At 36.6% G+C, this 23,725-nt stretch overlaps 1 protein-coding gene across 3 annotated transcripts in view; it reads left to right on the top strand.

Moving 5' to 3' along the window:
* TTC39C (tetratricopeptide repeat domain 39C) overlaps positions 1-23,516 on the top strand; it is a 44,980-nt gene extending 21,464 nt beyond the window's left edge. Inside the window, exons 5-14 of one of the 3 annotated variants that reach the window (XM_080380590.1) lie at positions 1,763-2,117; positions 3,456-3,624; positions 10,826-10,919; positions 11,743-11,850; positions 12,376-12,485; positions 13,174-13,297; positions 15,673-15,770; positions 16,721-16,825; positions 19,767-19,805; positions 20,482-23,516. In XM_080380590.1, coding sequence (XP_080236716.1) covers positions 1,763-2,117; positions 3,456-3,624; positions 10,826-10,919; positions 11,743-11,850; positions 12,376-12,485; positions 13,174-13,297; positions 15,673-15,770; positions 16,721-16,825; positions 19,767-19,805; positions 20,482-20,571 — 1,292 coding nt within the window. In that variant the 3' untranslated portion in view covers positions 20,572-23,516. Of the gene's footprint in view, positions 1-1,762; positions 2,118-3,455; positions 3,625-10,825; positions 10,920-11,730; positions 11,851-12,375; positions 12,486-13,173; positions 13,298-15,672; positions 15,771-16,720; positions 16,826-19,766; positions 19,806-20,481 lie in introns of all 3 variants that reach the window. The other 2 variants (XM_080380589.1, XM_080380591.1) reach the window with 2 other exon arrangements.
* Positions 23,517-23,725: the final 209 nt, after the last annotated feature.

Genomic DNA, 23,725 nt, shown 5'->3' with positions numbered 1-23,725 from the left:
TTTAAAAAGTCAAAGTAATTTTGATTTGTTAGATTGTTTTATCTTAGTGTATCAAATCTATTAGGGTTATGCTGTTAGTGAACTGTTAAATGAGAGCACACTGATGGAAGTAAAGCATAAAACTATACTTTTTTCCCACATCGTATCCTTTCGATTTGATGCACGCATCAGAACACATTAGTTAGCTATTAGCAGAAACACTATCTGTAGGATAAGTAAAATGTGGGTTTTTCCTTATTAGTCTGCTGCATTGCTGTGCATTGTTGTATAAACATTCATCTTGTGGTGAATGGACCACATAACTTTTAAAATATTCTGTGCAGCCAAAAAGTGACCTAATTGCTTAAAACTGAAGTAATGTTAGTTTTGTAGTGCAGCTGAATCATGGTAGAGGTTTACTTTTTTTATTATAACACTTTAATGTGGAGGTCAAGATAGAGGATTAATTTTTTAATACTTTAATTTCATGTTGACAGAACCCTTCTGTCACAACTGAGAATACAAATTCTACAGTCTTTCTCAGTGCATTTTCTTAAGACTATCAGACTAGCTCCATCTCCTCCTCTTCATACAAGAATCCAAAAAGAGGTAATCTAGTCTATGATGGTACTTTGCCTAGATGATTTTTTTGTTGTTGTAATTGTAAGGATTTTGTTAAAGATTCAAAGGCTTATGAAAAATGGTTTGCTATTAAAAGCATTTTGCTTTTCTTTGACACTCCCCACCTGTTGTGATCTAATTTTGGCATCAGTTAAAACACTGATCTCTGCAAATTTGGTGATACCTGTTTAGAACACTACTGCTATAACCATGCTTTTATTTTCTCTCATTTTAGTTAACTCCTTTTGTCAATGCAGTTCCTAACTCTCAGAGCTCCTATCAGAGACACAAGTGCTGGTGTCTGCTTTTACAGTTAATATGTACAAGTATATTCAGTGTTTGTTTTCTGTTTCCCACTTACCATTATCCAAGGATGTGCCATAATCAAGATGTGTGGCTGTGTAAATAGGGAAATAGGACATCTTCATCTTTTGGTGTATTGTGCCTTTCTTTACCCCCTGTAGAGAGGGTAATGAGACTGAGAATTGCCTCATTTTCAACTGAGAATGCCCCAAACCAGATTTTTAGGGAAATGTAGGTACCCAGCTTGCATTTGAAATTGAGAAATTTAGGCAACTGAAAAATGTTTTAAAGCCATAAAATTTATTCATTCTTCTTTTTTTTCCTATGATTTTTTTTTTTTCTTTACTTGTAAGGTGTGTTTGTATGAGGGGCAGGGAAATTATGGTGTTGAAAACCTTATTATATAACCCAAAGGAAGGAGCTTCGGTATTTTCCCATCAACTGTCTTTTAACGTTATTTGTGCTTAAGAGATGTAATCTCTTCCTAGAGCTTTGCTTCTCTCTGTCAGGCAGCCATTTCATCTCTATTCTGTAGTGGAGCAGAATCCAGCATTGAGTTTTTTCATTTCTCTATTTCTTTCTGACAGTTGAATTGCTAGACAGTTGAATTGCTACACAGCTGAAGGGAAGTCCCTTTGTATTGCATGCTGTTTTAAAGTCTGTGGTTGAAAAGCGTTTAAGTTTGTAGTGCCCAGTATAACAGAACTCTTCGAGAGGATAGTAGCTATTACAGAATCCTTGATAGAACAAATTAATGCAAATAGAGAGAGCATCCTAGGATTTGTGAAATAGCATTCGCTACTTAGTATGTTCTACTTCTGAAATATGTCCTTAAAACACTTTTTTCCTTGATTTTTAGCATACATAAAAGGTGGGTGGATACTCCGAAAAGCCTGGAAAATTTACAATAAGTGCTATATGGACATTAATACACTTCAGGAAATATATCAGAAGAAAACAACTCAGGAATCCTTGACTTCTGATGCTGCAAATGATAATCATATTGCTGCAGAAGGTGTAACGGAGGATTCGCTAAACAGACTGAAAGGTGCTGTTAGCTTTGGATATGGACTTTTTCATCTTTGCATATCCATGGTGCCCCCAAACCTGCTCAAAATCATCAACCTGCTGGGTTTTCCTGGAGACCGCCTACAGGGGCTTTCTTCACTGATGTATGCAAGTGAAAGTAAGGACATGAAGGCCCCTTTAGCTACGTGAGTAGCTATATTGAAATGCTTTGGTAGATAATTTAATACTAAAAATAAGTAACTGGAAAAAAGTCAAAACCAAAAAGTCATGTTGCTTTAAAGGAAACAACAGCAGGTAAAATAAACTTGTAGTTTGTTGTTTAACATGCCATGTTTTAGTAAATTCATCACTTCGGAGTGTATGAGGTATCTCTGCTGTTAGTTATTTGCATGTATTTGAGGTTTGCTCTTCACTGTATTCTTCAGTACCTGTTATTGTGATTAATTTATATGCCAGCAGAATAAATAAAAGCACTCCTTGAAGGCTGAGTAGATTTACCTGAGTTATAGTCTCTGCTATAGAGAGCATACCGTGTTGTATGAGTCATGGATCTCACTTAGCTGTTTATCCTTACTAACAGCCAAATATCTCTTCCTGTGTATTTTTAGTTTTAGCATCTGAGTAAAATGAGTCTTTTTGGAAGAGTGTTTTTTGTGTAGCCTTTTCCCCAAGCCTTTGTACTGCATTCAGGTGGTCTTATGAGGCAAAGGGTTAGCCAGACCTAATTTAAACTGCCTTCATAAACGGGTTTATTATCCCATTATCTCCAAATCAGTGCTTTTATTACTGGACCTACTGCAGGTACCATCAGATGTCATTTTTGAAACATTGACAGGAGAGCTAAAGTCTCTTCTGTTTGAGGAGAAGAATCAGATTTCTGATGGGTTAAGAAAGGTTAAGATTAAATGTTCCTGTTGATTCGGGGGTTTTCTCCTTTCTGGGGAAGAAAAATGGTATTTTTGGAGGTGTTTCCTCCTTCAAATGGTCTTGGAAATCTTTGTGCTCTGCCTTTGTTTCCAGGAGTGATGCAGGTCATATAGATGTCTGTTCTCCTGAACACTGGATGTGTTTCTTTTTGATACTGATTTCAAGTGTGTCTGCTGATGTGTGTTTAGTTTTGTTTTTTGGGTCATCCCTCTGTCATATTGTGTGTCATGTCCCGTGTGTCGTCAGTCGTCCCCGTCCCCCCCCCCGCAATGAACAATTTGTTTTCAGAGTCTTCCTGTCGGGTTTTTATTTTCTGAAATCTAGAGTTCTAAAGGCCGAACTGCTTTGATGCTTTGAGCTTGATTGTTACCTTACCTTTGGGTCATGTGCACTGAATTGTATGTTCAGGTGCAGTTTAGGAGTACGTTGCTGTATAGCAATAGCATTGTTGTTTGTTTTAAAGCCAGGTTGTTTAAGAAAAGATTCATATCTTTCTTTGTCTGTCAGAGTAATTTAAAAAACTTGCCTGTGTAGGATGTTATCCTTCAGTCTCTGTTTACGAGCTGTAATCCTTTTTACTCTTATGTTTCTTTTAGATTAGCTCTTTTGTGGTACCACACAGTTGTTCGTCCCTTTTTTGCCCTTGATGGCAGCGATAACAAGGCAGGATTGAAAGAGGCAAAAGAAATTCTTGCAAAAAAAGAATCTGCTTATCCAAATTCTTCTCTGTTTATGTTCTTCAAGGGAAGAATACAGCGATTAGAGGTATTGCATGTTTTCTTCCTTTTGACAGATTTCTCTTCCCCACCTTTTGTTATTTTATGTTTTTCTGATGTGAATAAACTGTGCAAGCTTCAGCAAATTGTGAGTGAGAATATAGTTACATGGGAAGATAAGAAAGGATTAACTCCTTCCCAGTTTCAAGTTCACGACAAATCTGCTCTTCCACTACTTCTATCTGAATTAATGGCACTTGGAAATTCTTTTTCAGCTACTTGATACATTTGTAACTCTATGCTAAAAGGAAGTGCTTTTGGCCGCTCACGAGTTTCTTGTGGTATAAATAGCTATTTCAGTTTTGCTTGTCAAGCTAAAATCTGAGTGTTATCTGCTGAGTACATAGCATTTATCTTCCTCTTTTCATTTTATATATTATTCATATACAGCTAATTCTCTGCAATGATTTCCCTCAAATAACTGCTTTTGCTTTTAAGAGGTCAAACCAGGATGTTTTCTGTTGCTAAGGGTGAGCTCTGACCCAAGCAGAAATGTATTCACTGAAAATGTGTTTGTGAATGCTGTTGCAGAGTGTTATTCAAACACTGCAGCAGCTTCATGAGTTTTGGCTGAGTACTTCTTTAAGAATCTCTGATAATACAAGATGGTGGTGAGTACTTGAAACTATTCAACTCCTACCTGCTGCTTTCATCAGACCAGAATATTTCCAGAGCAATTAGATTAACAAGAAAATCCAACACAAAAGCACAAACCCAGAATGTTCAAACTCTTCATCTCAGCATCATAATGAAAAGAGCTAATCCAGATTTTAATATTTGGTGGTTGCTCTTTGCTAGCATTTGCAATTACCTCTCAAATACAGCTTAATATTTTAAGGGAAGTAGCAACAATAATAGAACAAAGGCACAGGCTTCAGTGGCCTATCAGATTTTGCAGGTATATTCTTGCATGGGCTTTGGATGTTGTTTCTCTTTTTTTTTTGCTGTCTTTCTGAAAGAGTGCATTTGGGGAATTCCACTGGCACAGGCAAGCTGTGAGTCTTTGAGAAGTATTGCTGTTTTCCAAGTAGGAAAGATTTTAATGGTCTTTGTTCAAGTATATGCACATTCCATTCTTACGGTAAAAATCAAATTTGCTAGGAATAGCTGCACAATGAATGCAAGTGCAGTTAAAAAGGTAAATATGTTGACTACCAGAATGTCATCCCCCCCACGTTTAGTGTAATGAAGAATAAAATTCAACTGATTTCTTCTGACTTGCAGGGCAAGCTAGGACAAAAGCGTAAACATAAGTTGTCAATAAACAGTATATGTTCCTATGTGTAAACACAGAGGATAGGTTTGGGATGAGTGTCAGTTTTGTGTAGTCAGTCCATTTCTGGAGTACCATTATGTTTCAAAGGAGAGTTCTTAACACGTTGTCTTGTAGTATTTGTGCATTAAAAGATGTCATATATAGATACCGAAGTTTAACTGCAAGTGAAATAGTTTGTGTGCAAGACAGTGTGGCCATATTAACAAAGTTAGTTAGCTTAGGCAGGCAAAATCCTGTGTGTTATGCTATGTAGCTGGAACTTTAGTCAGCAGAAAGCTTATTGATTACTAACAGGAATTACAATGTTCCTTTGCTATTCAGGTATTTGTTTGCATGAACCTTTTTCCATTCAGCAGCCTCTTTCCCCTGCCATCATTGCTTTGTTTGAAGTGGTACCATATCACTGAGGCTTTGCTGTGTCTAAATGCTTTGGTTAAATGTGTCTGGCTCTTCTGTAGACTCTTATGGATTTACAGGCTTCATTTATTCAAATGTTGTTGGCATCATAGTAAAGGCAGATATGTGACTGGTGTGCAGAAATCCAGTGCAGCTCCCCATGCCACTGCCACTACACTTGTGGTTACATGTCTCAAATCCGGGCATGGGTCTTAGAGCATCCATTGTCCATTCTGAACCAGAAGTGCATATGTACTCTATGAATCAACATATTAATTTATAATCTAAATGTCAACCTCATCTCCAAGGTGGGTGAGGAGAGCACTTGCAAAGTCTGGGGAATGTTTAAATGGTCTTCCTTGAAATTGTTAATACACAGGTAAGTTTAAATTCCTTCCACCAGACATGAGAATATTATTTTCAGATGGTTTAATGAAACTGGGAAGTCTGTGCTTTAACCTATATCCACTTAAAAGGGTACCTTGTGCTGAAGCTTATAGATTTTATAGTCTTCAACGTCTTATTTTCTAACAGTTCTGTGATAACATTTAATTGTACATAGATGAAAGGCAGCTTAGACATTGTTACACAGAAGAGCTTGTGGAAGTTCGGATCAGTAATGGTCAGTGTAGGTTTTGTATTGGAGCCTACTAGCACTCAGTCCATTGGATTTCTTTTATAGCCTTAGATCCATCCTGCGTATGTTTTGGGTATCTTTCAGCTGAGCTGATGGTATATTCAGCTTCTGTTAGCAAGTCTGCATACACCTGTATTCTATGTGTGTATGGGTTTTTTCTATGGAGAAAAGAAACATTAAGAAGCATAGTTCAGCCATGGACACTAGAGGAAGGGGAACACTTCAAAAGACAGAAGCAGTTAATGCAAGACTGGACAGTGAGACACAGATCTGACAAAAGAGAAAATTGCCAAAGAGATGGTAGTTGAGGAGAAAGGAAGATTTCATAGCGACAGTGCTGTGAAAGACAAATGAAGAACATGTAACTGCATAATGCTTCGTGCACCAAAAAGCATGTATGAGTATTAGTCAATAAAAGCCTTAACAGACTGGTTTTCTAAGTGGCAGCCTTAACAGGTACTCTAAATGTGGACCAAATTATTTTTCAGCTTTTTTCCCAGATTCACATTTTTTTGAGAAATGAAGTCTGAAAGTGTTTGGAGACTATTGAAATGAATGAGTTAAGGGAAAGGAGAGGAGGATGATCTGGGAAAGCTGGAACGAAAGTGCACCAGAAAGTTAAAGATTGCACTGGTAGGCTGCTCAAACGTGCCCCCCCTCCTCCCCCAAAGAGGTGGTTAAGAGACTGCATATTGAAAGTAGTGGTTTTCCTGACTTCTGTTTAATTCACTTGGCTGTTTTTATGGGCATAGCTATAGCTGTGCTTGACTTAGGATTGTATGGTACATATTCCAGCCTCGCAGGTATTTCTATGTGAATGTCTGTTTCTGTCTCTGAAATACTTTCCACTAAAGCTGGTAATGATGTTTCAAGTAAGTTTAAGCTACTAAACCCAAGTGAGAATAATGTTTTATACTCATGCCTAAAGGGTACTTAAAAAATATAATCAGTATAATAGCCGCTGAAACCCACTGGTCTGAAACCCAGTCTAGTAATTATGTTAGTTAATAACAATTTACTTTGAAACTGTTACTTAAAGTGTTGGAGTGTGGTATCATGGCCAGTAGTGAAAGTAGTGAAAGGTAGGCACAGTTGTAGCATGGTAGAAGGTAGAGTAAAAGGTGGTGGTCTAAATCTTACATATTTCTGCTTTTCAGCTTGCAATTTTGCTTTCTCTTTTTTCTTTTTTTCCTAATCAGTAACACTTTTTTAAAAATTCCACCTGCTTTTTTAAATAGTACAAATCACCCCACTTAGAAATAGTTAAATAGATAGCTTCATATGGAGAGTGGTAAGGGTATAAAGCCAAAATAGTGTTTGACAAAATTGTGAACTGGGCAAGATTGCTTCTCTTTTGGAATGGAGAGCGGACTCTGGGTATGTATACATAAATGACAAGAAATCTCTGGGGCTGGGACAAAAACCTAAGGCTTGATCTATAGAGTTCAGTTGGTATAGGTGCATACTAAGAGTGAAGGAAAAAGTACCAAATACTCCAGCTGACAGGCAAAGCAGGTGTGCTACAGTGTGTTTGATGTGCGGGCTGGTGAAAATATGCAGTGTTATTGCAGGCTTAAATGTAATACTTACAAGTACCCTTGCTTTTTTAGTTACCTTTTGTAGACATCTTGGTATCAGTGGTATCCTTATTTAGAGGTGGGAGGGTATGGCATGCAAAAGTAGCCTGAGGGCAAGAGTAGTAATAAGCATTGAAAAGTCTTAAATGAATTTTCTGGAATGAAGTCATAATAATGTCTTAAGAAATTTTCAGGGCTTGCATAATGTCAAGGTTTATTTTTCAGGAGTTCTTTTGGTTTCTCTAGTTACTTGTTCTAGGCTATAAAATACAGAAACCTAGTTTTAATACGTTTCGATTTTGTGGCATGTCTAGGGAAAATTGGTGGCAGGGGGTATTAAGGAATAGAAAACACAGGCTTTGAAATTTCGCTACAGTGTCCTCCAGTGTAAATTGTCCCCTTTTAGATATTGTTTGCTGTGTTCCTCTTAATTACGAGCATGATGACTTAAAAGCTTTACAAATTAATGGTGCTGATAAAGAATAGAGAGGTCCTGAGATTTCAGAAGAGCTCTGCAGGGGTGCGTTGGCTCAGGAAACTGCCTTAGCTCAGGAAGCTCTGTAGATGCATAGTTGGTGAATCACTGTGTCTTTGTTTTTAATCTGAAGTCAAGAAATGTAAGATTGTGATTTTCGCATTCGCTTCAATAATCTTCGTCATGGTTATGTAGGTCTGTATAGTAAACACTTTATGAATTAATCTTTTTTTTGTCTTTGTATTGTGTCCAAGAGAGACATGAGTGATGCCTGTTGAAGGAATTACAAGTGTGTGTGTATATATATTTTTTTGAAATCTCAAAAACATCAATTTCAGGTGACAGCCATGAAGTAACACTTGCAGACTCTTGGGACTTGATAGTTTGTTTCTTCTTTGAAAGAGTAAATGGATAATAATTTATTTTAAGAGTTAACGCTAAGAGTAGAAAATCATGTTTTAGCATGTTGTCACAATCCCTGGACATGATTGAAACTACAATTATTAAGGAATGTCTCGGAAACGTACTTTACTGAACTTAGTGCTTAAACTTAAGGCAGATATTAAAACGTTTGAGAGATCTAGACAATTAGAGAAATGGATTATAGAAGATTGACTATTCACCTAACTGATCTTGTGTATTGCTGGGTGGTCAGTATTTCATGTGGGGCCCCAGGCTGGTGTATGGCATTGCAGGCAGTGATGTAATTGCCGTTAGTCATTGTGTGGAATAACATGCCCTACAAATAAGTGATTTATATTTTCATGTTGGTTTTAGGTTTTTAGAAGGCAAAGTATCTTCACAGAGGGCTAAATATTTAGATCTTTTTTTTTTGCGTTTTCCTCAGAAAATAGGTTTACTGCATTTCTAAACTTCCTAGCTCAAAGATAAAGTTCTAAGCTGATGTTACCTGATTTTATTTTTTCTGTAAGACTGGGCTCATTGCTTTCTAGGAAGTCATGTTGGGGTGACGCAGCATCAGCTGAGTAATGTGTAGTACAGAGAATGTGCTGCTTCAAAAGTAAACAAGGTGTATGTTGCTGGAGGCTCCCTGGTAACTGTAAGGGCAAATATAACTCCCCTGTCTTTCTGTGTAGTATATGCTTCTGCTATGCCAACAAGCATCTTAGTCTAATTGCTGTTCTATTTTCTAAGTGTACAGTGTTTATATTGGTACAGCAGTGGATCCCTTTGCTGGCATTTGCCCTGTCTTGATGCAATATATATGATTTACAGTTCAATTGTTACTTAGCAAGTGAAAGTTCTCCCTGGTGAGACAAGAAAGATCTAACAAAATCAGTTTAGAGCGCTCTCTGTGTGGTTTTAAGATATAACGCTGCAGATTTCTGCAGGATTTTTTTAATTCAGTTATGGTTGCTGCGTAGATGACAGATTTGCGTTTACAAGGGTTTCTTTTACTTTAAAGATTCTTCTGTTGTATCAACACAATTGTATGTGAAAATAAATATAGGAACACTATTGAAGTGGGTATAGGTCATATTGGGATATATAGTGTGTCTGTATAAAACTAATTAAATGTTGATTTGCATCCCCCTCTTTGTGATGAGTGTTACGGAGAAGTCCCATGCTAGACTGCAGAAACTAGTAATTAAGGTAGTCAAAAGAGCTATCGTTCAAGTTTTTATAAAACAGTCAGCCTCTTTTTGCTAAGCTGTTGGTAATGAGTTTATTAAAATGTTTTTTTTTTCCTCATATGTCTTTTTATCTTCTTTCATGTCATGCAGCATTTATGAATTCTCTATCAACTTAAAAGTTTAAATTTTGCTTAAAGTTGTTACTGAGGGATGTGGAAGAAGGTGAAATAGTTAAAAATAAAATTAAATATTAAAGATGCCTTTATTGTGCATAAAGTTAAACTTTATTGGCAGATACTAAAAATAAGACTTTTAAAGGTGGAATGGTCATTAAGAGTAGAAATGAGATTATTCAAAAGCTTACTGCACAAACACAATTAATTTAGGTTAGGACTTAATAGAAAATAGAAGGAATGTAGCCAGTGATTTTTAAGGTTGAGAGAGATTCTGAACTGGCTGTAAGTTATTGCTGATCATTACTATGTTATTAAACTCCTCTACTATCCCCTTCCCTCCCTTTTTGAACTGGTGTCCTACATTTCTCTTTTAATATGACTTTTAGAGTGCAAGTTTCTTACCATATGTTTTTAATTTTTACTCTTGTACGTGGTAGAACTGATTGTTAGTACTTTACAAAGCAAATGCTTTGCATTGTCTGGAGTTTCATTTAAATATAACTCTGAGTTGCTTTGTATTGGTGATTTTTACTTTCCTTGCCTCTTATAGTTCAGCTTTTCTCTTGTGTTTCGTATCATGAATATGAAATACATGGAAAAATGTTCACCATGGGACCTCTTTAAGATGCTTGTTTGTTGTTGTAAATAAAGGCGTTCTCATAATTTGCCCATATTTCCATTCAGAAGTGATCAGGTCAAGAAAGCTGGGAGGAAAGAAGCTGGCCAAAGGAATTGCAATATAGAGCTGGTATATTGAATTAGTATTAGCTCTTCTTCAAATGGTTAGCTTTATGGTGGATTTTAGCTCATTTAAAATAATCTAGAGTCTGAAATGAATTTTGAGGTTTTCCTCTCAGTGGGATGTTGTGCCTCCATCATCTAATGAAACCAGAGGTGCAATCTGTAAGAAACTTCATTTATTTCTTTTTAACCATATAGTTATTTTAAATACCTGTTAACAAAAGTCTGAATGTTCTCTTTATCAAAATCAAATTATCCAAAAAAATACAGATTTCAGGCATCTGAATTTTTTTTTTTTCTTCTTTCACATTTCTTAGTGTCAAATCAATAGTGCCTTGACCTCATTTCATACCGCTTTGGAACTTGCAACAGACCAAAGGGAGATTCAACATGTCTGCTTATACGAAATAGGTAAGTTGGATATGTTTAATCTATAAATAGCTCACTTTCAAGTTTAGACTAGCAACTTCAGTGAACAAAGTGTGTTGTGTTTGGTTTTTTTAAATTACGATTTTAAAAAAGGGTTTAGAATACTAGCCTTTTGTCTTGGATGGACTATGGTGATAATCCTGTTGTCTTGTTTGGGCAAGTAGAATTCAACAGGTTTTTGTTTTATGCAGATATAAGGTGATACAAAATCAGAGAGCAGACTGCAGAATCAAGGGCAAACTGTTCACCTACAGAATATTATTAAAAATGAGGAATTAATTAATCTGAATTTGTCTGTGGAATCACCATTTCTGTGCCAAAACCTAATCGGTCTGTTTCGCAGTTTGCAGGACCTATATCTATGAGTCGCGATATAGGCTGTATGTTCTTAATTTGCGTACGAGCCTTTAGATTGGAGAAGATACTTTGCGTCAAGCTTTAAATGTGACTCCTTAAGGGATCTTGTCAGTGGGGAAGAATAAGGGAGAAAGTAGTAGCTTTGTAAGTTTCAGCCTCTGACAAAAATATGGTATTATTTAAAAATAATTAAAAAAGAGCTTTTAGTGTCTGTATAGATTTGTTGTTGGTTTGAAGTAGATTCATTATTTTGTATGGATTCTTATAATTCAGCATTTCCCAATGAATTTAAATGAGGCTTTAAATGTATGTCATCAATTTGTTTTAAGTTTTCCAGTTACTGTTGTTAAACTAGCTCCAGCTCTCGTAACAGACTCTGTTTCAGTAATGTTGACACCAAATTTGAATTACCGTGCTTTCTCTGAAGTTAAATTAGTCTTGCTTTTAGGTTGGTGCAGCATGATAGAGATGAATTTCAAAGATGCGTTTGAATCCTTTGAAAGGCTTAAAAATGAATCCAGGTGGTCCCAGTGCTACTATGCTTATTTAACGGCAGGTGAGTATATTCAATGTGTTAGATAAATGATAAATCGGTGATGTGATAAGGTTTTGGCACTGTTTTGGTTTTGGAAACTTAGTAGTGTACATAGTGCCTTCCACACTGCCTGCTGCTTATGCAGCTTTATGCCAGAGTTCACTTACATAATTTCCTTTGTTTATATAATGTACACTTGCATGTGTGTGCACGTACATGAATGTTCCCCTCCTGCACCCAATGTGTTCTGATTGTCTGTGTAGTGACAGGTCATATCATAGTGTATTGCAACGATTAAATAAATAAATCCTTAGAGGTTGGGTGATACTAGTTCCTTTAATGGGTATGAAAAAGAAGTATTGACTTGTTAATGATCACAGAGGTTACTTGGGAGAGTTGGAGTTTGCATGTTTTGTCAAATCCCTGGTCTGGATCCTTTCTGGAAGTGAGTGTGTTTTTTGCTGTGACTGTATGATATCTAATCTTAATTCTTCCTGTTTCATATCCCAGTAGTGTTAACACATCTTTGTTTCTGTGTTGTTACAGTGTGTCAAGGAGCCACTGGTGATGTCGGTGGTGCTCAGAATGTGTTCAAGGAAGTTCAGAAGCTTTTCAAAAGAAAAAACAATCAGATTGAACAATTTTCAGTGAAAAAGGTTTGGTTTAGCTCAGGCTGACTTGTTTCAGTACAATAATTACACTTGGTAATTTTGTTGAATTCTTTACCAGTATTTATTTTTGAAGGATGTATCTGTTTTCTGCTGTGTTGCTTCTGTAGAATTAGTGGGATGGATTCAGATGGGAAAACAATAGTGTCATGTCTTGTAAGAACCTAGCAAAGGAAATGCGAATTAGCTGTTCGCTTTACAACTACAGTAATTGTTAAAGATAAAAATACATGATATTGTAGTTGCTTTAGTAATTTTCCTTCTAGCTTAGCCTTTTTTTACTTCTTTTTATCTTGTCTTGTTTGTCAAAGCCTTAGTTGTTTTGAAAGCTAGGAATTGTCCAGGAAATATCTCCCACTGATGATCTTGCAGATGTTACCATTTCAGCATCCAGTCAGTGTGTACTTGGGATTGTGAAATACAGTAAAACAAGTCAGACTGCATACAAGGAAGCATTGGTTGTGGTCAATATATAAGCCTTTAAATTAATTGAAAGATTTTGCTTTTTAGTCTTAACACCTTTAAGCTCAGTTACTGTTGACTTTATTTTCATAAAATTGTTGGATGCTTTCATGAAACAGTTAGAATTGCTGTTGGTGGTATAACTTGTGAATAATACTGTGTTCCCTATAAAGGGATCAATGACAGATCTCCCCTCTTTCTCCCTGCCTTGCAGGCAGATAGATTTAGAAAACAAATGCCGACCAAAGAGCTCTGTGTCCTGGCATCCATTGAAGTATTGTACTTATGGAAAGCCCTTCCAAACTGTTCCCTCTCAAACTTACAGCATATGAGCCAAGGTACAATATTATTCTTTATTTGTTTACTTTTGTAAATGAGGTGTGTAATTTTCTTCTGTTGCACGGAGTAGCTGATTGTTGTAGCATGAAAATTTAAACTTACGTGCATGTGTCATAGCAAAGCAGTTTGAGTAACAAAAAAAATATGACCCATTAAGATTCAGCTTAATGCTTTATTTTTACCATTTTTCTAGGTTTTTGGAAATTTAACTGCCTGCTATGTATGGTCGTTTTTTAACCAGTTGCGTTTGCCCATTGTTTAAAACAAAATACTAGCATGATAGTTACTGTCCAAAGTCACTAAGCAGAATTTAACTCATTTAAACCTAGCTACAAAATAATAAAAAATAAAATAAACCTAGCAGTTCATTTCTGGATGTCAGCTCTCTTCTAAGAGGATATATGTAGCTTGTGAGGTCATCTATCATACAAAGGTTCTGTTTATCTTGGCCAGTGGGACCATCTTAGAGGTGAAAGGAGCATTTTATAGTTGCCTCTTTCTTAGACTCCGGATGTCTTTGGATGTATGTCACGTGAAGTTTATTGTAGCAGTGTTTATCTTGTTTTCAGGACATCCAAGCAATCAGTCTTGTTTGCATTCTGCAAACAATTTCAAGTTGGTTTATTTTCTAAATTAGCAGGTAATAAAAAATGTCTGCCACTGAGATACTTCCCTTTTTCTATAATTGTGAAATCTTGTGGACTACGCAATTTTTATGTTAAGCTAGAAAACCACCAGTCTTTAACTTGAGAGTTAGGACTCGTTGTGGGATTTTGTTCTGGTTTTATTTTAAGATAATTTGTCTATTTAAATTGTGTGTTGATAGTGGGTTACATTCACATCCTTAGTTTTCTAGTCCCAAAGATAATGCTGAAGACTTTTAAATTAGATTTACTTTATGTAAAAATAAATTTTGGGAATTTTTTGTCTGTCATTTACCCTCAGAACAATAAGCTTTAGAGGTTGTAAAGAGTATGTAGTCCTGGTACATTCAGAAGCTGTGATCTTCCTTGTATAAGCTTCTAATCAGTGGTTCATGTTTCATTGTGAAATAGCAGTATAGCTTAAAATTCACAGACTTTTTCTAGGTATGACACAGATGTGTCTGCATTAGCGATCCCTGGTTTAAAATTTTCTGCATGATGAGTGTTATTGCTGTGCCTTATGTGTATTTGAAGAATGATGAGATGGTAGAGGATTTAGTTTTATATGTATTCGCTTCCTCTTCTCTTGAACACTTGGAGTGTAATTTGCTGGGGTAAGTTTCCAGACTTCCTCAGGGCTGGAAGTTGACTTACAGGAATTAATTTGTATCCACATGTATCTCTGTAAGTGAAATGCCAAGTAAATTGAGACTTGCAGTACAAGTGAGAGTTGACAGCATCATGTGTTGTGTAACATCCAAATTCTTCATGCAGCCTACTCTTAGTTATTCATAGGCGGCTTATTTGGGTTGTGGATTAACTGTGTTCTGAATGCAGAGCTAGTTAAGATCTGGCAGGGTTTAGGAGATGAGGCAGAATGTGAAGTTAAAGGAGCTGCTGCTCCAGGTGCAGCAGTTCAACTCCTTCTGAAGCAACAAAAAGTCCTGCGGGCCTCCCTGTACCCTGGCCTTCCTGGAGGGGACCATGCAGGCAGGTGCAAATGGCTCGTCATGTAACTGGCCTTGATTGAACAGAGCTGGTGCTAACGAGTTTGATCAAAATGGAGCCTGATTAATCTAGAGACAGTTATGCGCATTGTGATTCAGGTCTTTCTGGAATCAGAGCACCTGTCAATTTAGGCACAGTCTGTCCCTGGATTGTGGGCCAGCTAAGGTCTGGCAAATAAGCTTTATCCTCTCAGCACTGAGAACCGTGATGCCAAAATATCCTAGTCTGGGTTAAGTCCAGGACAGATTTTTGTGTGCCTGTGACTTGGCTTCAGTTCAGAACAATCAGCTGAACTACTTGCCCTGTGCTCCTTGTAACTTGGACTATATATTTTTCTTTCAGTATCTGGGACAAACCAGTTTCCCATAACAGCAGGAGGTGGTGATTATTTCTTAACTTTACCTTTTAGTGTGTATTTCAAAGACCAGTAGAGGAATGGATTCTCCTCTCCTCGTGAGAAGAATGCACCAACTGCCTTTGACTTCAGCCCATTCATTCCTGTTAGGAATTGTTCTCATGAGTGACACATTACTTGATGAGGTTCACATAAAATGGGTTGTATTTAAAAGAAACCGAATTACTTCAATTTATATTAATGTTCCTAGCATCTCCTTTTTCTGGTTAAATTTAATCATCAAACTAAAAGTCACCATAGACCACAGTTCTTTTATAAGGAAGGATTTCAATCCACCTTGTTTGTTTACTGGAATCTTTTCATTAAGCTTGTCAGGATGTTGATGATTCATCGGCTGTTGGTTTGAGGAATTTGCTTCTTGGTGCCATACACAAATGCTTAGGGAATTCTGAAGATGCTGTTCAGGTAAGTTGTTAAATGATAATTTACACCAGTAATCCTATTGTATGAATTATTCTGTTGAACAGTAAGTATTGTTGAGTAAGAGTGTTAAGCAAGCCATTAGTTTTCAGTGCTATTTATCATTCTGTTTTGTTAATTCCAACAAAGTATGTCAGGTTCTTTTCAAATCTTCTGGTTTAGCGTGTCTTCATTATGTTCTAGGTAATTGGCTCTGTTGAATGAACATGGCAGCTAAAGTGGCTTGTAGCAGCAAGAGTTAAGGGGAAGCTGGGAAGATGAACGGGCAAGTTCTTGCTCTGCTGGATTTACTTTGTCCAACAAAGAAAATTCAACTTTCTAAAAAAACCCAAAACTTTGAGACTGACCTTTCGAAAGCATAGATTTGCTGCTTCACCTCCAGACCTATTAGATACTGAGAGGTTTGTTTATCAAAGAATCGTTTTGCCACTTTTGCCATTGCTCCAGGCTTTAATCTGTAGGCACAACTTTTTTTTTCACCTCCCTCAAACAGAATCCAATTCTGTTCCAATAAGCAACAAGGGAGCTGATGCTGGCTTTACATCTTTTTTTCTCTTTCTTTTTTTTTTTTCTTTTTTTTTTTGGTCTTTTCTCAAGCATATCTTAAGTAATCTGTGTACTTCATCTCTGATGTTAAGATCTAATATGTTTTTCAATATGAAGTTGGAAAACTCTTGAAATGGTCAACCATATTTACTTGGTAAAAAATCCAAACAAGTAATTTTGCCTTGATACAGTAGTTTTGGTAAAAATGGCTAGGTCCTAGCTTAAAGAATCTCTACCAATGGAAATTGTTAATGTATTCTCATTTTAGCTGTGGGCTGATTTCTAGTGCTTAATGTTGAATTGTACTTCTGGATTTTTTTGAAGTATCAAACCATCAATTTTGATGTATTATTGCAATCTTTTCTTTTTTTTGTCTTTAATTTTCATAGTTCTTTCAGCGAGCTGCTAAAGATGAAATGTGTCGTCAAAACAACTTATACGTCCAGCCATATGCTTGCTATGAACTTGGCTGTCTTTTGTTAGACAATCCAGAGGTAATAGCATAGCCTAATTTTAAACTCTTAAAATTAAGGTGGGGAGTCAAAATACCACTATACAAACAATGGATCAAAGTTTATAGGTGATAATAATGTATGTTAAGTTTTAAAAATTCGGTTTATACCTGCTGTAAAGTAAGTTACTACTTTGTTTTCTTTTTTAAACCAAGACATACAATGTGTGTTAGGCGACAGTCTGAATTTTTCAATACCGGGAGCTGTAAGGACATTCTGAGGAGCTTAGATAACACTGCAATGGCTTGTTTTGTTGTTACTGGGTTTGATTTTTACTTAAAACCCAGAGCCTGAGTCTTGGATTCTTCAGGGCAGTTGTTACCTTCCTGATCATTAGTGGTGTCTTTCTCTAGCAGTACAATGAACATGCCTGCAAACCTGCAGGAAGCAGTAAAGCAAGAATTTTGATGAGTGTAGCACCACATTGTTTTGTTTATTATTTAATACTTTATTGCAGAAAGCACCAGACTTGACTTTTCACCTCTCTGATTGTGCCATGATGCCCATTTTCTCATGTGCCTTATAGAAACAGCAGATAGAAATACTGGGGTATGGCAATACTTCTGTTACTCCTCCAGACGCAAAGCCTTCTCTCCCTCTTCACTTCCCTTAGTGTTCCTGCTGCTGGTGGCAGCAGAGGTGTGCCAAGAATGCCTTGGGTAGGTAGGGATTTGTTGTCTGCAGGTGGTACTTAATATGGTGAATGCCCAGGATCCTTATGTATTTGATTTCCTCTTGGATGCTATTCAAGCTCAAAGTTTACCTGTAGTTATCCTCTCCAAATAGAAATTGATGCCTTCGTAAAATAGCTCCATGGTTTTGGGATCAAACTTTTATTTGGAATGATACAGTGTTTTTCAGAAGTCTTTACTTTGGGATTATTTATCCCCATGCTTTAAGACTGGTGTCTTCCTAATCTTGCACATCATTGTGTTTTGGGAACCTAGCTGGACTGAGGGCACACATACGATTATACAGTTTCATTGTAGGGGATGTATAAGTAAAGTGATTTCAGTCATTTAAATTCTGTTAAAGCTGCTCCTGTTGGCGTTTTGGCTTTCACTCTGACTAGTGAAGTTTTTGTTACTGAGGATGAAGATGAAAATAAACCACCTGGCTTTCAGACTGTCCGCATGGCTTGGTTGATGATACATTTGATTGTTCAGGTCTTTGTACGTGCCCTGCCTCCTAGGGAGCCTAGAGAATCTTAAACTAGGGCAACTTCTGCACCACTCTTGGTGCCGTTTCCCTCCTCAGACATGTAATACCACTACTTGGAGTTTATGCCACATTGCGTGGTGCTTCCTGAATTAGATTGCAAGGTAGGGGAAGCGGTTACAGGGTAATGACTTGAACCTCCACATCACTGGGTGTTGTGTAGAAAGTAGTTGGGCTGATAGCATATCGTATTCTTAAGATTCTGTTTTCAGTTGGTTTTGATCTTGTCAGATTTAATAATCTGAGCTGAACCTTCCCCTTAAAGAGGGAAGCAAAGGAAAATCTTTCAAGAGAAATTATTATTGTGACAAAGGACAAAACTAGAAAACACTTTTAAAAATAATTGTTTTTTGAAAACCCTGCTGCCCTGTGACTTGGAACTGGGCCTTGAAGCCTGGTAGGGAGGTTTGAGTCCAGTAATGTTCCTGCTGCCTTTTTTCCGTGTTCATATTTACATTTCATTATGTCAGGTGTCTCTTAACTTTGCTACCCACTACACCTTTTTGTAATCTGAAGATTTTGAGAATGTGGGAGCAGTCTTTCCTTCCTCCCTGCTTTAAATGTAGTATGTGCACACGGTAACTGAATGTGGTTAGTGTTGGATGTTTGAGGACTGAGCAAGCCTCAGCTTGCGGCTGTACTGAGAAGCTGTGGTAGTGCTTAGTACATTAAAGACGTGCAGGAAGCTCCCTGTCCTGGCACTTGGGCAATGCGGAGGTAAATGATGCTTGACTTGAATAAAGGGGGATGGGATATGGAAAAGCAAGAGCTAAAATTACAGGTGAGTGGATGCTGTTTTATAGAAAATTCCATTTCCTAGCTGAGGTGTCATGCGAGAGCTCTGTAATCATTAAGAAAGAAAAGGGAACAGGATTTTACAAATCACATCTGCCTGAGAGGCTGAGCATGCTGGAGACCTGAGTAACAGATACGGATATGAATATGCATTTTAGTATAAAACCCCCCATGCTGTTACTAAATTATTATTCACCGTTATGTGTTTGGTTTACCATGTCATCTGAATCATCTTTGTTGTTTTAAACTTAATTCTAATCAAGTTCTTCAGGATTTGAATATGGTTATGTCAAGAAGTTTACAGGTTGTTTTTTTTTTTGTTGTAGATTTCTTAGGCACTGAATGTAACTTAACCAATATAAATACATATATTCATATTTTTCTGTCTTATCGGGCAGTTGATTATTTATTTGTAAGGCTTAAATTAAAAAGGTACTGCATGATAAAAAATAGAACATGAGCTTTTTGGTAGTAAATATTAATCTGCAAATACATATATTTTCCTTAAGGGTTTGAAATTGAGATTTCTGAAACAACTTTTAATGTTTAAAATCTAGTAACTTACTTTGTAGATAAATGGCTTAAACTTCTGGTAAGAAACAAAAATTACTCAATTAGTCATTTATCTGTAGCTTCATTTCTTTCCTCATGGATTGTAGCTCACCATCACCAATAGCAATGTGCATTTAAAGCTGTAATTTCTCCTTTTCTGTAGAAGACGAGATACATAATACTGCGTTTTTTTAGGTGCCTCATTAGTATTTCTAGTTTGCTAATTTGAAAGGGTTTTGTCTGTTGGATACCTTGTTTTCAAGATAAAGATGCTATTCTGGACTGACCGGGCCATATATTTAGATACTCTCTGCAAGGTCTGCAATGCATTTCTAATGCAATATTTGTCTTTTTGTAGACTGTGCCAAGAGGCAAAACCTTACTTCTCCAAGCCAAGGTAAAAAAACTAAGATACTTTCAGATTTATCTTTCAGATGAGGGCATTTGAGAGGTTGTGTTTTGGGGGATTTGGGGCAGTGGGAGTACAGTTAAGTGTCGGTGTCCCTCACCTGTAATCTACAAGACTGTCATGTAGATATACATTAATGTATATGATACACATATATGTATATTATGTAGATACGTATTTCTAGGTTAGTCATAGCACAGAGCCCACACTAGTGACCTCTCCTGGACTGTTAGAGCCTTGCCAAGTTTTTCAATTAAGATTTGGCTACAGAAAGGTTGAAAATAACAACTCTCCCCTCCTTGCCTCTTCCAACTGGTTCCTGCCTTGGGCACGTTGGGATTTTCTAGAGCTTTTGGTCTTGCAGAACTTGCCAGGTGCTGTTTAACTACATGGGATCCAAACAGCATGTTGGAAATGGAAGCTTTCTGTGCTCTTCACCAACTTGAAATTTCTGTAATAATCCTGTTACTTGGGGTTATGTAGGGATATTGCAACATCCAATCTCCAGTTCACCTCTTTCCTTCGGTCTCTTTCGTAACGTGACTTCTTAAGCATGAGTAGTAAAATTATCATCACGTTGTAAAGTGAAAAGTTGAAAAGTGAAGGAGGCTAATGGTTACATGGTTTCCTTCTTTATTTTTTTTTCCTTTTATTTTCTTCCCAGGAGGAATTTGCTGGCTATGACTTTGAGAACAGATTGCATGTCCGCATACACGCAGCCTTAGCCTCTCTAAGGGAAGTAGTTCCACAGTGACGGACAGGAAGTCTTGTTATCCGTTCCCACAGTTTCTGCACTTTAAGATGAAGCAGAAGAAAAAGCTGTTGGGAAGACCAGCTTTTCTTCTGAAAACCACTTGTGCCAGAGACACTTTCCTAGTATGGTCAGAGTTGGTATGGCTTAGTGAAAGATTACGGTTTTAACTAAAGGTAAATCAACCAGGAAGGTTAAGTGACCTTGTGTTTTCAACTCTTCAGTTTTTATTTTGTTTAAACCAAGCTGAATGCAATTGTATGTAAGTCTGTGGGTGAGCCTAAATAAGCACACATGATTTACTTCAACAATCGTGGCAGGTGTGATTTTTAATTTTAAAATAGGTCCAGATCTAAAATATGCCAAGGGGAGAGCTTCTGGTTTGATTAGAATGATACGATAAAAGTAATTGGTGTAAATGTTGAAGCGGGAACAGTCAGAACACTTTTTTTTTTTTTTTCCTTCTATTTTTCCTCCTTTGAGCACATCGGCTAATGCACAGGAGGAAGAAAACTGTTCAGCCACAAAAAGCAAATCTTACTAAATTATAGTGGCTTATGTCAGTGACTTTGACCGCTGTGTGAATTTTAAACCTTACATCTCCTTCCATTCTTCATTCCTTCCCTCCCAACCCAACTCCTACCTGTCATATAAATTATGTCAATATTTAGGTACATTCTCTGCTTCTGGTACATTCCAGCAAATACTTAACTTTGACATGCAGTTATAGTGTGGGCAGTTCTTATTTCTGCTCTTAATATCCTGAATATTATGTTAAAATACTTAAGCCAGATACAGTGATTTTCATATTTTTCATTCAAGCTGCCACATCTTCGTTGCAGTGACCTTTAAAAATATTTTAAAAAAACAACCAAACAAAAGACAAAACCAAAAATCTGCTTTGGTGGTTCTACCATAACTATGGTATCCTAAGTCTCTATATGGTATTCCAAACCTGTGGTGTTAAAATACTGAAATACCTCGGAGAGCTTAAAACTTTTATCATGACCATATAATTATTAATACTTGGCCATCAGTGTGTTCATCTGTAGTTTTTTTATTACTTTTGCCTGTAATATGTAGTATCTCCTACATTCAGGTAATACCATATTCTAGGAAGGTAAATATTTTTTTAAAGAAGCTTATGAATGGAAATCTGACTAGAAAGTTAGTTGAATTTGTTACTTCGCAAAGCTAAGAAAACTCGATATCCTTGGAAATAGTTATCTAAAAGCCTTATCTTTACTTTGGTCAGGCTGCCTTAAACAATTCCTTAGCTTAAACTTTTTTTTTTTCCTTACCTATTTGTAGAATATGTTGCCAAAGTTTTAGACCTTGCCCACACCTAACCTTCATTGATTTGCTTTTGAGGTTGAATCTAAAGCAAGACTGATATGGAGGAGCAAAGTAATGTCCTGTTTGGTAGGCCAAATGAAATGGTTGAGACACTTCTATTTCTCTCTAGAAATATACACCATTCCTGCTATGAAAGGCATTCCTAGAGCAGTTAAACACTTCTGTTGCAGTTTGTGAAGGAGAGGAGAGACACTTAACTCTTAAAAAAGCAGTTTTATTTTTCTATAATCTAGGTGTGTTACAGGTAGTACACTGGGGTTTTTATTCAACTTTGACAGTAATATTGAGTCATGAGTGTTCAACCTTATTTGGTCAATCCAACTAAGTTTTGACTAGAAAACAATGAATTGTGTATATAGTGACTGCATAGAATTCAAATAACGATTTTAAAAATGGGCTTTAATGTACTTGAGATCTTATTTCGTCCTATCTGACTTTTAATGTTTTGCAAATCGGAGATACAGTCCATTCTAGGGTAAATAGCTAGAAATGGTAGTTACTGACAAAGTTCCTTTCAAACACACTGCTTAAATATAATGTGAGACTAGGCTGTTCAGGACACAAAGCACCTGCATGCGATTTGTGTTGGGATATCTAGGGTCTACATACTTGAAGGTAGCTAGCAAATTGTAGTAAATTTACTAAAAGGCCTGTTGTTCTCACCAGGCCAGGAGCGCATATGGAAAGACACTATATATTCATATAACAGTTTAACTCTGTGGAAATTGCAGCTTTTCTGTGAATTTAGTGAATTATCACTGAAATAGCACTATCTGTTTCTGTATTTTTTTTCCTCCCCTCGTAGGAGAATATCCTACGTTGTAAATGTCAAAATTATTTTTTTATGTTAGATTGTGCCTGTGAAGAGAAAAATTTCAACGGTATTTTCTGTAAACTGGTAAGTTTTTATACTTTGGAACTCGGAGGCATGGTCTAATAGCAATAATGGAATATGCATCTTGCTAGTTAATATGTTAAGATTATCTTTACTGGGTCAGGTATTTTTGTTGACGTTGATGCAGTTTCTATCTCAATATGACTCATTTCAAATAACTAGAATTTTTAGATGTCACAAGGTGGCATATTTATTGTGATGTACTGTAAATGTTGTTAATTTACAGAACTTGCACTTTTATATTTCTGAGTAAAATTAAAAGAAATGTGGACATGAGTTTTGTTCCCTTGCTCCTCAAATTTGTCTTTAAATTGGTGGCCTCGAGCAAGATGATACTAAGTACTGGGAGAACTTCTGGGATGTCAAGTGACTCTGTAACCAAGTTTTTCTAGTCAGCAATTACCTCAGGTTTTGTTCTTCCAGTATAATTACAGTCTCCTGGTTTAGAAAGTGAGTTACATGTGTCATGTTGAAATTAACCATAGAGTGAACAAGGTTTAAGATAAGTTTTTAAGACATCAAATTTACTTGTTCTTCATTAAAGAAAAAGAACCACACACAATTGTATTTGTTGTATTCCTACACTTTTGAAAAATGTTTATCATTTAAAGCAAGCACTTTAATTTCTTCTCAGACTGCGAATGCTTGTTTCATATTCTAGTTACGCTTTATTCTTAAATAAAATTCCCAAATGTTGTATTGAATTCCTCTTCAGTTTACAACAATGTAGGTGTCTTTCCAGCAGTTGATCATTTAAAAACAGCTCTGTAAGTGTTTGAAGTTTGAACAGGGGGAAGCGTTAGCTTGATATAGGTAGAGCTATACATGGTGTTGTGAGGGTGCTGGCTGAACCTGTCAGTGGAGTGAGAGCAGGGTAGCCTGTAAAGGACATTCCCTTTCCAGTCA

Source organism: Falco punctatus (assembly GCF_963210335.1).
Source record: "Falco punctatus genome assembly, chromosome: 3".
NCBI classification, from domain to species: Eukaryota; Metazoa; Chordata; class Aves; order Falconiformes; family Falconidae; genus Falco; species Falco punctatus.
This window is presented reverse-complemented; position numbering and strand designations above follow the sequence as displayed.